Genomic DNA, 12,373 nt, shown 5'->3' with positions numbered 1-12,373 from the left:
TCCCCTTAGTAAGATTTAGAAATATTTTTCTCTTTCCCGAAGGGACGCAAATTTCTGACTGCTGTTTTTACGAAGGCAGTATCCCTTAGTGGTGGTTTTCTTTCGCTGAAGCAACCAATCGTCCCTGTATTTCTGCAGCCCAAATCCAGAGAGTGGCATGAGAAGACCTTTTATAGAGTTTTATCACAGAAGTGAAAGAAGCCTAAGGCCAACACCTTGATGGGATAGGACCCCTATGTAGCTCATTCAAATCTCAGGTGTTACCAAAAATGTTATTGTCAGACTACTGTATTTTTCGCTCTAAAAGACACACTTTTTCCCTCCTAAAAAGTAAGGGAAAATGTGTGTGCGTTTTATGGAGCGAATGCAGGCACTGCGCAGCGCTCCCTCTCGCTGTTCTAGCTTCTGGCTTAGCTGTGCAAAGCCTCCGCAGGGCAGCGGGATGAAGGCACCCCACTGCCCTGCGGAGGCTTTGCGGGCTATCCCAGAAGCCAGAACAGCTCCGCACACTCTTTAAAGGGAGCAGCCATCACTAACAGGCTATCCTTCTCCCACCTTGTAGAAAAGCCTGCAAGAGCCGTGCTCCCTTTAAAGAGCGCACGGTTCTTGGCTGGCTTTTGCGGGAGGTGGGGGGAAGGGACAGAGGGCAGCTTAGCCGCCCGCAGCCTCTTCTGGGCAGGGGGAGCCTTCATCCCGCTGCCCGGGAGAGGCTTTGGCGGCTATCCCAGAAGCCTGAACAGCAAGAGGCTATCCCAGATGCCAGATCCCTCTTGCTGTTATGGCTTCTGGGATTCAGAATATTTTTTTTCTTGTTTTCCTCCCCCCAAAACTAGGTGTGTCTTATCATCTGGTGCGTCCTATGTCTTGTACTCTTGTATCCAAAGTAGACAAGTGACACATCAGCTCAATGTTTTCCGCTTGCAAATGGGAATTCCACCATCACATGCCCGCTAAATCTGCTCTAGGGATTCCTCCAAGCCTCTGGAGCAGTTCTGAGGAAGACTCAGGGTGCACGCTGGGGGTGAGGGTGTCCCACCGCATAAGTGAAAATCCTTGTCCTAATGGGGCATGTTAGTTGGATTACACACACAAACCCAAAGCAAAGTTGGTAATAAAAATGAGTAACTGTCAATGAAACTTTGGCAACCATGCTTAAATTTCAAGTAAAAGTAAGTTAGGAGGCCTGTAATGATGATAATAATTTTGTTACTTAGACCCCACCCATCTGGCTGGCTTTCCCCAGCCTCTTTGGGCAGCTCCCAGAAGAACAGTAGAAACACCATAAAACATCAAACATTAAAAACTTCCCCAAACCGAGCTGCTTTCAGATGTCTTCTAAAAGTCAGAAAGTTGTTTCTTTCTTTGACATGTGAAGGGACATCAGTAAGTCATGCTCCATATCCATTTGGTTCTCTGGTAGCAGGGCTGGGAAAGATCTTTGCACCAGTAATTTCAACCTCACCTGGTTACTGGCAGAAGGATTTCCTTCTGCGAATTGGAGAAGCTGTGAATTGAACTTGACACCTTATGCAGAGCTGTGGCTTCCCTCTTAGCACTTGTCTCTTTCAAAATGGACCAGGCCATTGCCGTTCAGCCATGTTGGGTATGGGAGATGATGTTGGACTGTCAGTTCCTTGACTCGTTGACTCTTTGTCTGCAGCAGATCAACCAGGACTTGAACATCCAGCTGCTAAAGGATGGCTACCGGTTAGATGAGATCCCAGATGACGAGGACCTCGACCTCATCCCTCCGAAGTCGGTCAACCCCACTTGCATGTGCTGTCAAGCCACCTCCTCCACTGCCTGCCACATCCAGTAACGAGGGAAGCCTGGCAAGGGTTGATCAGTGCTTTCCACTATAACTGTAAAACTTAACAGCCATTGCTTCCTCCTATGGTAGGACGTGCACCTCTTTGTGTTCATGGAGCCAGGAGAAACCAAAAAATAATATATATATATTATTCATTTTATGATCCTCTTCTCATTTTTATTTTAAAACTACAGTAAGTGAACCAGATACGGCTCCTTGGTCTGGAAAGCCCATTGGATCCCTTTGGACTTGGGCTCAGCTTGTAAAATTCATATACAGGAGTTTGGAGGGGGTGGAGGAGATCAGATGTGGCTGCTGCAGTGAGCCCTCCCCAAGTTCACTCTAGCGGGCAAGAGTTGAAATCAGAGTTTGAAACGCAAAAGTCTCTGACCAGAAATGAAAGAATGAGCTGGAATCAATCCTGGGGAGCCTACGTCTTCTGTGATGGACTGGCCCTGAATAAGGAGGTGGGATCAGGAGTGAAGTACAGGAAGGGAAGATCTAGTCAGCTAGGAAGAATCAACATAAAAAAATACTGATTATAGACTAGGTGCAAATGGCAAGAAAAGTTGCATTTGCAACGTGCTTCCAAATAAGAAGCATTAAGCGAAGGGTAATGCATTGCACAGCCTAATAAGAGAACATTTACTGAAAAAATCAAGTCTACCCTTATTTGTCCTTTGCTTGTGTTTGCAATCCTGAATACCAGCCTGCCATTGTAAAAAAGCAAAGCAAAACACCATCAGGTTTAAAGTGTTGCCTGAAGTTCCCATGAATGGGAGTTGAGAAGCATTTGTATGACTTTTGAGACAAAGTCTGTGTACCCAAACCCTTTTAATGGCAACAAAAGAGATGCTTTGCTGTTGGCTGTGTGCCCCTGCCTGCATTAGCGGAATGAGATTTTTCTGGCTCCAGGGACCACACAGGCTGTGTTGGTCAAGCTTCTGCCCTTTCGTGGCCTGGCGTTGTGTAGAGCTAATCCCAAAGGCTGTGTGCGCTCTGCGCATGCAAGAGATTGATCTTAAGGTGTTGGCTCACCCAAACACACACCCAAACTCGTGAGTGGCTCTTCAGCTCCCAAGAGCCAGGTGTTTCGATTGCCACAAAGTGAAACTTCTAAGCCAGGGAGGGAAAGGGACCGTCCTTGCTTCTGCTGCTCATCATACAGTGCCTGTGTTGCTGTCTTGACACCGGCATCGCATTGCCATCATTAACAGACTGGTGCCCGGAGATGTGTCCCATCAGTTATCAGCATGGCTAGCCAGTTTGGTGCTTGGGAAACTTCTCCAGCATTTGTATGGCCACAGACCATCAGTGGTGATGGAGGCATGCAGAAGCAAATTGGCAGATTTGATTAACTCCCGTATTACTCTGCTTGCTAACTCAGGTTGTGTCAAGCTTTGTAACAAAACAGGTGAGCTCTTTGCCTTTTTTAAAAAAAATATGATTTGATACTCTACCTCTTTAGAGGGCTCTGTTGGCCAAGCTTCGAACGCCATAAGCACACGACAGATTGGTTTGCCCTGTTCCTCGGAAAGCCAAGTTTCTTGCCCCATGTAGACTTTCCACTGGAGCTGTGCTTGTGAATTGCCACAAATCTGTTAGAGAACAAAGAAGTGGATTTCAGTCTCCTCCCATCCAATGCAGTATTGTCACCTGGGGAGACTACATATCCCAGGATTCCATGCAGGTCGTCCTTGTGTCAATATGCAGAGTGATCTCTGCTCTTTCCAGAAGAGTATTGGTTGAAAGGCCACTGTCACTCCCATTTGTTGTTCCAGAACAGGAGAAATAAGGAGCAGGAGGGGTTGCAAATGAAAACAAAGATTGCCTCATTGAGATTTGGGGGTAGGGAAATGCCGTCAGGAGTTTGGGTTCTGAGCTAGGTGTTTGAAATTAAGGGAGATGGCTAAGACCTAAACACAGCAACAAATGAGGTGCAAGTGGTGATTAGCAGCCCAGCAGAGACTGAAAACTCTGAACCTGGAGTGAAACTACCTTATCAGAAATAATACCTAGGCCTAGGATGATTGATTTGGAAAACACATTTTAATTCCTTTTAAGAGCTTCTCCCCAGAGATTAACTAATCCATATTTAATTTGCACACCGTATTTTAAATTGTTAATGCACAATCCCTAGTTTTTATTTTCTTACTATTTTCCACCAGCCTTTTGGATTGTGACAAGAAGGGCTGCGCTTTGAATTTAACCTTTTTCGTGCGTGGATAGAAGAGATGAGATTTGAAAATATTTGTCCTACACGTCATTTTACTTACCTGTGAGCTGTTCCCCCTGGTCTGTGCATTCCACAGCAGTTCCCTTTTCCTTGTTCACCAAAATCCTCAGTAGTGGCACAGTTTTAGTGAGGTCAGTGCAGAGACATAAAACAGAAAACAAAACAAAAAAACCTTTTGGCTTCTCCTGGCTCCTAGGCTTTGTGTCTGTATGTTTTCTGAGGAGGGGGGTGGATACAAGAGTGGGGGAGAATAAGTGATGTGGTGTTGCCATCAGGAAAGCTGAATGTATTGACTGAAGCCCATGCGGCTGCCACAGAAAGCTTGCCAACAATCCTGCTGTATTGTAGTTTCTTTGGGCCATTTCACACCTTGCACAGAGACCAAGCTGGGCATCAGTTCAGCCCACCACAGCACCTCAATGGGCCTATCAGCCTCGGCCAAGCTGGTGCCATCCAGATGTTGCGGGACTATAGGCCTCCATCAGTTCTAAACAGCACATCTTTGTATAGCCCAACTGCTGGAAGGCACCTGATTGGCGAAAGCTGATGTATCTGCAGCACATGCTTCCTGTGTTTGCATTCAGGCTTTTCATCTCCAGGTTATGCTTGAAAACGGATGTGGCAAGGGGCCTTCTAAGAAACTTGAAGCAGCTTTATAAAAATTAAGGAGTTTACATTATGGCTGCCTCTCAGTCTCTGCAACATGCAGACCTTGGCTCTGAGCAGTCATCTTTCCATCTTTCGCATTTTAGCTTCAGATTTTAAAGAAGGGAAGAGCCACACCCATAGGTTGTGGGGGTGTACTTAACTGCTTCCTAGCTCTGTAATTCAGGTGGGGGTGGAAGGAAGAGAACATACTCTGGAAGATTCAATTGCCTTTTGGAAATCCTGAAGCAGGAAGAGCTTGCCACCCCAGACAGTTCTGTTTGGAAAGAATTTGTTCCAGTTGGATCACACTCCCCATAAGCAGGGTGGTATTCTGGAAGGAAGAGGATTTGGTGTCTATAGATATTTTGATCTCAAAGCCTTTCTGTACTGCCTTGATTTACATTAGAGCATCAAATAGCATAAAGGAAGGGCCCGTTTTCACTTGTGGCCATGCAAATATCTGCTAGCTTAAATGCTGCAAATGTACATTTAACCTGCAAGCCCCCATTAGTCATTCAGTCTTAATTAATGGTAAGCTTATGTCCTCATTTTTGAATGCACTTGGATCATTGGCTCCTTGTTTCTGGTGCTGCTGGGGGAAAATATGTGAAATGGAGCATCCCTTCCCACAAGTTGCTCTGGGCAATATTCTGCCTGTCAGTCATCTCCCTTCCTCCCCGCCCCCCAGCCCAAAACATTCTGAAGACTTGAAGCAGTGGCTGATTTTAACCAGGCTTTCATCCCAGGGTGTATTTCTACCTACTCACCCATGATATAAAGTCTCAGCCTCCACAGCTGGTGGAAGTGCTGACTTTTCCTGCTGCACAACGTCTAAGGGCCATATTTTTCATGCAGCGGAGCTGTGGATCCTCCTCTTGGGCTCCAGGGTACTTCCTGGAGCAAAAAGCTTCTTATGGTAGAAAACCCAACAGTGCTTGCAGCCAGATTGAAGTGGGTAGTATCACTTGGCTCCACCTAGAGGGAAACCAATGAGTCTGCTAAGCAAAACAGCAGGAGTGGTTAGCTGCTTTCGTCAAGAGACCACAGAAGTTGTTCCCAGTCAGTGGGTACAAGAAGCAGGAATTTCTGATATAAACAGTCCATCCCAGGACACCAAGAATTGTATACAGGAAAGGCATTGCTAGAATTGAACAACTTTAGCTCAAACAATGGAACTTCTCATCTCCCCCATGCCGCCACCCCCCCAGTATGCTCTGGGGGTTCACCCAGTCCTCCAGAGCATTTTTTTGTGGCTGGTGGCATGATTGCAGTGGTGCATGCAAGGAGGAAAGGGAGTGGAATTCCTGTTACATGAGCAGAAGCAATTGCAGTCATGCAGTGACTTCATTGGATACAATCCCAGCAATCCAGCTTCCTGCAGCGACATTGGAGTTGATTGCATACATAATGGCAGGTTGCATCACAGAGACAAAAGAGATAAGGCAGTATGTGCCCTCAAGTAGCTTGGCCAGAATGTCTTCTGTGGGTGGCCGGAATGGCGTCTCTGCATTCCTGCGGCCCATGCTACTCTTGACCTCCCAGCAGTGCAGCCTCCTGAACAGCTAGAGGGAAAGACAAAGAGGGACAGTGAACCCCCAGGGCACAGGAAGTAGGAGAACAGAATAACCAGCAGGATCCTTGGGGTAGGCAGCACACGAGGAACATGAAAATTCCTCCTTTCTTGTGCGCACAACAAACTAAGTTGCAATATTCAGTTCTCTTGTATTTCAAGCTCCTTCTTGAGTCTGTTGTTATTATTATTTTCTAAACCTTGCGGAAATGTGGCTACTCTTAATAGAGAATGAAATATGCCTTGTTGCATGTTACTAATTTTTGGACATGGCACTATACCTTTCAGGTCTCCTGTTCTTTGCTTACCCCCTTCCCCTTTCTTTCTTTCTTTCTTTCTTTCTTTCTTTCTTTCTTTCTTTCTTTCCATCTGCCTGTGACTTTCTCTGATTTTTGTGCTCAGAACTTGGTAATACCTGGATCCTTTTTGCTCTCAGCCTCTTTTCATACATACAACAGGACTGGAAGAGTTGCTCCGTTACACCCAAAGCATGGCTTGGCAGTCACTTTATACAGTCGTACCTTGGAAGTCTAACGGAATCCGTTCTGGAAGTCCGTTCGACTTCCAAAACATTTGGAAACCAAAGCGTGGCTTCTCATCGGCTGCAGGAAACTCCTGCAGCCAATCGGAAGCCGCAGAAGCCCCGTCGGACGTTCTGGTTCCAAAGAACGTTTGCAAACTGGAACACTCAATTCTGGGTTTGCGGCGTTTCGGAGCCAAAACATCTGCGTACCAAGGTGTTTGGGATGCAAGGTACGACTATACTGAGGATTCCTGTGGGTTTGCTTCATGTACATGAAGTTACATGTACACACGTCATTTGGGAGCATGTAATTGTTTTTGTCTTGCACAAAATATGTCAAAAGTGGCTTCTGAAAAGTGAAGCCACTTTGTAGGTTTTGCTCTTCTGCATTCCAGCACCTTAGAGTCTCATGCAGAAGGATTACGTCTGCATAGCAGGCAGCTTCTTGCAGATTTGCCTCCATCAAGATTCAAGTAAGTCAGCAAACCGTGGCCCTGTCTTGCATTCTGGGACCTGTAGTTTTTCACCAAGCCACTTCTCAGAGTCGGTGGCTGCTTCAGAGTCTGTGAATTGCAGTTTACAATTTCCTCTTTGCATTCTTCATCAGCACTGCAATTCTTTTAATCCGTCATATCAAGTAGACTTCCGCTATTTTCCGAATCCCGCACTTGTTTGTGCCTGTAGGAGAGACCCAAGGGTTCTTCCAGCGGTTATCTTTAAGGGAAAACGGAGCTTAGTTTTTCAACTTCATGATAGACGATTTGGCTGTGACACAGCTGTTTCCATAGCAACAAATTATGATCTAAGAAGTCGCCTGACATCAAGGGAGACCAAGATTATGATACAACTCATTAAAATTCATGCTGGAGACAGGCTGACGCTCTGGGAGAAATCTCACATGCTGAAGGGATGCTCAGGCTCACATGTCGGTGCTTTCCATGTTACACATCCAGACATCTGATGCCTTCTTAAAGATGCCATCTTTTAGGGCCTCTGCAAACTCTAAATAGTCCAATCTCTCTGGTCTTTTTGGTCCTTGGCTCCTTGTGAAAAAAGCACTGAGATTACTTTATCCATTTGTCACACACCTGAAACTTTTAAAAGAAATCCGAACCACTTTCTGCATCAGTTTCATCCCTTTTCACCACAACCTTAGCACGCATGACATTGTTGGGACTGCTCTGATCTGAGCTCAGAACAAGAGCGAACATCTCAAGGAAAACTTAACGCAAAGCAATGACATAAGTAGGGGTCGGTCGGTCGGTGAGGGAGGTTTCCCGCAGGAAGAGGGAGGGCTACAGCAGTACCCAAAATGCAGAACTGGCATTGAGAGCAACCAAAGTTGCTTGGTGCTTTTAACTTGAGAGCTAAGCAAGCTGGTAAACTACCGGGAAAGAACCTATCTCTTGTTCATTGCTATTACTATATGGATGTACATTTGGAGATCAGTAAGGACGTAATCTGGTCCTGCCAAACTAAGCATCGCTTGACTGTTGTGGAGTGGGGGCACCCCTCAGCTGCATTGCTGGAGAATTCCATGTAAGCTTTTAGAAGTACTTGATCTTGTCTGTGCCCTCTTCAAACCTCACCGCTGGGGGAGCATTCAGGCAGAGCTTTGCCCTTTCCCCTTGGCTTGGCATGGTTGTACAGTGGTACCTTGGTACTCAAATGACTTGGCTCCCAAACAAATCAGCTCCTGAACACCGCAAACTCGGAAGTGAGCGTTGAGGTTTGTCAACGTTTTTCAGAAGCCGAACGTCCAACACAGCTTCCGCGGCTTCCACTTGAGTGCAGGAAGCTCCTGCAGCCAATCAGAAGCCGTGCCTTGGTTTCCAAGCGGTTTCGGGAGTCGAACCGACTCCCGGAACGGATTAAGTTTGAGAACCAAGTTTCCACTGTACTTCAAAACAATCAGTCTGGATGCAATCTTCCCTTGGCTTAAGGGATTCTGTCTCATCTTAGTTGATCTTTGGATCCTTGCCCTTATACACTACTGACTGCTTCTGTCTCCCTTTGGGTTGCAGTCTCCGCTCTGTGTTGTTCTGTGTTCCTGTCCTATTGGAGGGAGGAACCAAACTCTTTTTCTCAACTGCTTCTGTAGCCGGGAGCAAGTGCCGACAGGTGACTACTGAAGACTCTGTGGCTATTAGCCAGGCAGGGAGACAGATTGTCTGAGCACTGTCTCCCGTTGGGCTTCTTGTTCAGTGATGGCAGCTGTTCTCTGAAAACTCTTGGATCTGTCACGAGCACAGCCAGGAGTCTCTTCTCTGCCTGGCCGAGCCCACCAGTTCCAACTGGCATTTGAAGCAGCTCTGGCAAACTGGGAGATACTGTGACATGTCATGGCACCCTTGAGTAAAGCTCTGTGTTGTACGCGGGAAGATCAGGGTCCCTCTGTTTATGTGCTGCAGAGAGGAGGTTAGGTGAAAACACAAAATCATAGGACGTCGTGCCACATATCCCCCTCTGTTTCTAAACAAAAGTTTAGAGAGAACTAGAGGAGTTGCAGGCAAATAGGGGGTGGTTGAATGGCCGCAAGAGCCGTACAAGTGTAATTTAGTTGTCACAGGTAAACCTTGGTATCCGTGTCCAGTGGTTAGTTCTAGACTCACAAGCCTTGTTAAATTGCACAAATCCATCGTTCACACCTTGATTTTTCACAGTTAATGTTTTCTTTCCCACTTCCTCCACCCCCCAAAAAACCTCCAACAGCCCAGCTCTGTTCTGTTGAAATGGCCCTCCCAGTTGGCTCTTTCCTAACCTCACATTTCTGGCACGCAGGGCCTGCCCTGAACACCCTGAAACAGCTGCCCCACACATTCCAAGAGAGGCACGCCACAGCGCTGTGATGTGTTGGAGGATTCTGGAGCGCAGTTCCTTCGTGGGTGCGCATAGAAACATGGCAGCCACACCAGCTGCTTGGGTGTCTTGTGCGTTTGGTGGTTGCCATGGCTGCAAGTGGCTCTGGGGGACATAAAAAGTGGCTACAAATTGTTTTCCACTCCTCACCCCGGCCAATCCTTCAGTCATGGTTGTTTCTTTTAACCTGTGTTGTAGCAATTATCTTTCTGGGAATTCTTTCGGAAGTCTTAGTTGATCTGTCTGTGGCTTTTGGGCAACCCGCACCTCACTACCAACGGCGGATGGGTAAGATCTGCCCTGACCTTTTTTTGTGCACATGACAATTCATTTGGGAGAAGTGGAGGGGTCCTGCCCATGGAAGAAGCTCGCAGGAAGCAGCTGTTTTCCTTTTTATTTATTTTGTGGAGGGCAAGGCGACCTTCGTTTTTTCGTTTTTACCTTTTTGCACTATCTGCTGAACCGTGCCTGCCCTCCACTCTGCTCCCCCACTCCGTGGCAAAGTTATCAGGGCTGCTGCATCAGGACATGATGCTGTTCTGGTACAGCGGACATGATCCAGTGCATGACTTCTGTGTTCTCCCTGTAATATGTGCCATGACTGATTGTGTGTAAACGTATTTGCAGAGGAAGTGGTGTCTTCGAGAGAAAGCAGTCTTAGAGGAAATGCGTCTTACGTGTCTGTGCTCCCAAACTGGAAAAAGGTCTCTTTAAATGCCAATCCTTTCAGGAGTGTCACCTCCTCAGAACTGTGTTCTGCAGGGCCAGAAAACCTGGATGACTGGGCATCAATTGCTGACACTCTTCCTGCAGGAGGAGCCCTTGACATACATTGCTGATCACGAGCCAAGCTTTGAATTCCCACCAACGTCTGGGTCTTGGGTGTGCCAGACAACCAAAAGTGAGATGGGTACTCAGTCTGAATCAGCCTTTCCCAATCTCAGCTGGCTGGAGCTGATGGGGAATTGTAGTACAAAACGTCAGGAGGGCACTAGCTTGGGCATAGCTGGTCTAAACTATTGATTGATTGGAAATCCATGTTGCGTGTTAAAGCTTGGCTCTGTTCTGCAATGCTTTGGGAGACACCTATTGCCTCGCTGCCCTTTTAACCTTGCCACATAAACAGGTTTAGGGTGGTGGAGTTGGGACTCTCTCATATTGGTTTATGCCCACTCATAGTAAGCCAGCCTCCGTCTTCTAGCAAATGTTTGTCTTGACTTTTGCTTTCTGATTCAAATGATGTAGCACAGTCCTCATTTCCCCATCATGTAGAATACTGCCTTAAACAGATCCGTTCAGTTGTGTATTATTTTATTATTATTATGATTGTTATGATTTACCAACAGGTTTTTGCATTAATTTATTTTTGAAATGTGGTTTTTGGAAGACATGAAACATGTATAATATTTTTTTAACATTTCCATTGCAGTATTTATCATTGTTACTGGTTGTGTGTAGTGTAACAGAATTAATATTAAAAAAAAGCATAGATATGAAACCTGCCTCCGCAGCTTCACTGGGTGTCTCTCAACCACTGTAGAAGAAGAGAAGAGGACGACTTTCTCCCTATAATTCCAAAAATCTGTCAGCAAATAATATAAAAACCTTTTGCTTGCTTTTGAGCCTAAAACATGATGCCCAATTACCCTTCCACATCCCTTGCTGTCATTAGTGTGCAGCTTCTCCAGTACCTAACAGGTGTGTAACCTGCTCCTTTTAGCTCGTGCACCACTTTCTCAACTGCCCCATTTCAGTCAAGTTCATTTTCTGCAGGACATACAACCTCCATATTGTTGGCAATAGGTAATATTTATTGCAATGTAGACGGACCTTGCACATCTGTTAACAGAAGCTGTCCTGATCTTGAACGTTCCATGACTAGCACCCTTCAGTAGTTAACCCCAGGAAACTTGGGAGCTTGAGGGGCTTGCATGCAACAGCCTAGTTTTTAGCCTATGACAGACGTGCATTACAGACACACTTTTAACCCACCACACAACACGGGTGTATAGTCTCTAAAGGAAGCTACGTGACTGAAGTTTCTCCAGGGGTGCTGTGTGGCAGAGCATTTGCAGGAACCTGGCCCTTCCACAAACAAACCCCCCCCCACTCCATCCCATTGTACGCACCGCACAGAGAGACCAAAAATGGACTCATGAGGCTGGGGTTTCCTACTTCCTGGCAAGCCTTGCAGTTCCTAGCTGCACCTATTCCATTTGCAAAGCAGCTGGCCTGAGCACATCTATGAAATCTAGTTAAGCTGTTGCCGCACTCTGCAGTCCCAGTTCTTGAATCATGTCCAAAGCAGGCGTCTCTGTGCTTCCGATCCAGTCAATTGTGTCTTGTTTTTTCATGCACATATTTCTGTAAAAATATGTATCCGTGCCTCATAGCAGAGATGGGAGTAGAAATAGGGACTCTCCTCTTCTTCCTCCCTCCCTACCCCAGTTAGCGGTTTGATTTAAACCATTGATCCTCACTCTTAAGGGCTGGTTCAGAATATTCTTTATCAGTGCTGTTATGTGAATATTCCAGCAGTGAGGGTCACTTGTGCGCCGATTCCACAGCAGGGAGCTAAAAACGTGCTTTGATCCGGATGTGGACTTCCAAGTGATGCTTAGTGTCATTGTGCAGATGATTTCAAATGGTGCATTAAAGAACTTTGGGGACTCCTCGGTCAGAAGATGAGCAATAGCTGACAAATTTCCCTACCAGAAAAATTGTTCG

At 46.3% G+C, this 12,373-nt stretch overlaps 1 protein-coding gene and 1 long non-coding RNA gene across 3 annotated transcripts in view; both read left to right on the top strand.

Annotated features, from left to right (window-relative positions):
• LOC308597395 overlaps positions 1–11,144 on the top strand; it is a 228,871-nt gene extending 217,727 nt beyond the window's left edge. The window contains exon 2 of the long non-coding RNA XR_014012929.1: positions 6,269–11,144. This is a non-coding gene — a long non-coding RNA (uncharacterized lncRNA). The remainder of the gene's footprint in view (positions 1–6,268) is intronic.
• FAM219A (family with sequence similarity 219 member A) overlaps positions 1–11,144 on the top strand; it is a 66,630-nt gene extending 55,486 nt beyond the window's left edge. The window contains exon 6 of one of the 2 annotated variants that reach the window (XM_081213258.1): positions 1,664–11,144. In XM_081213258.1, the coding sequence (XP_081069384.1) occupies positions 1,664–1,819 (156 nt within the window). In that variant the 3' untranslated portion in view covers positions 1,820–11,144. Of the gene's footprint in view, positions 1–1,660 lie in introns of both variants that reach the window. The other variant, XM_081213257.1, reaches the window with a different exon arrangement.
• Positions 11,145–12,373: the final 1,229 nt, after the last annotated feature.

This window comes from Podarcis bocagei (assembly GCF_964188305.1).
Source record: "Podarcis bocagei genome assembly, chromosome: 11".
Taxonomy (NCBI): Eukaryota; Metazoa; Chordata; class Lepidosauria; order Squamata; family Lacertidae; genus Podarcis; species Podarcis bocagei.
The sequence above is the reverse complement of the archived record's forward strand: the minus strand, read 5'-3'. Positions and strand labels throughout refer to the sequence as shown.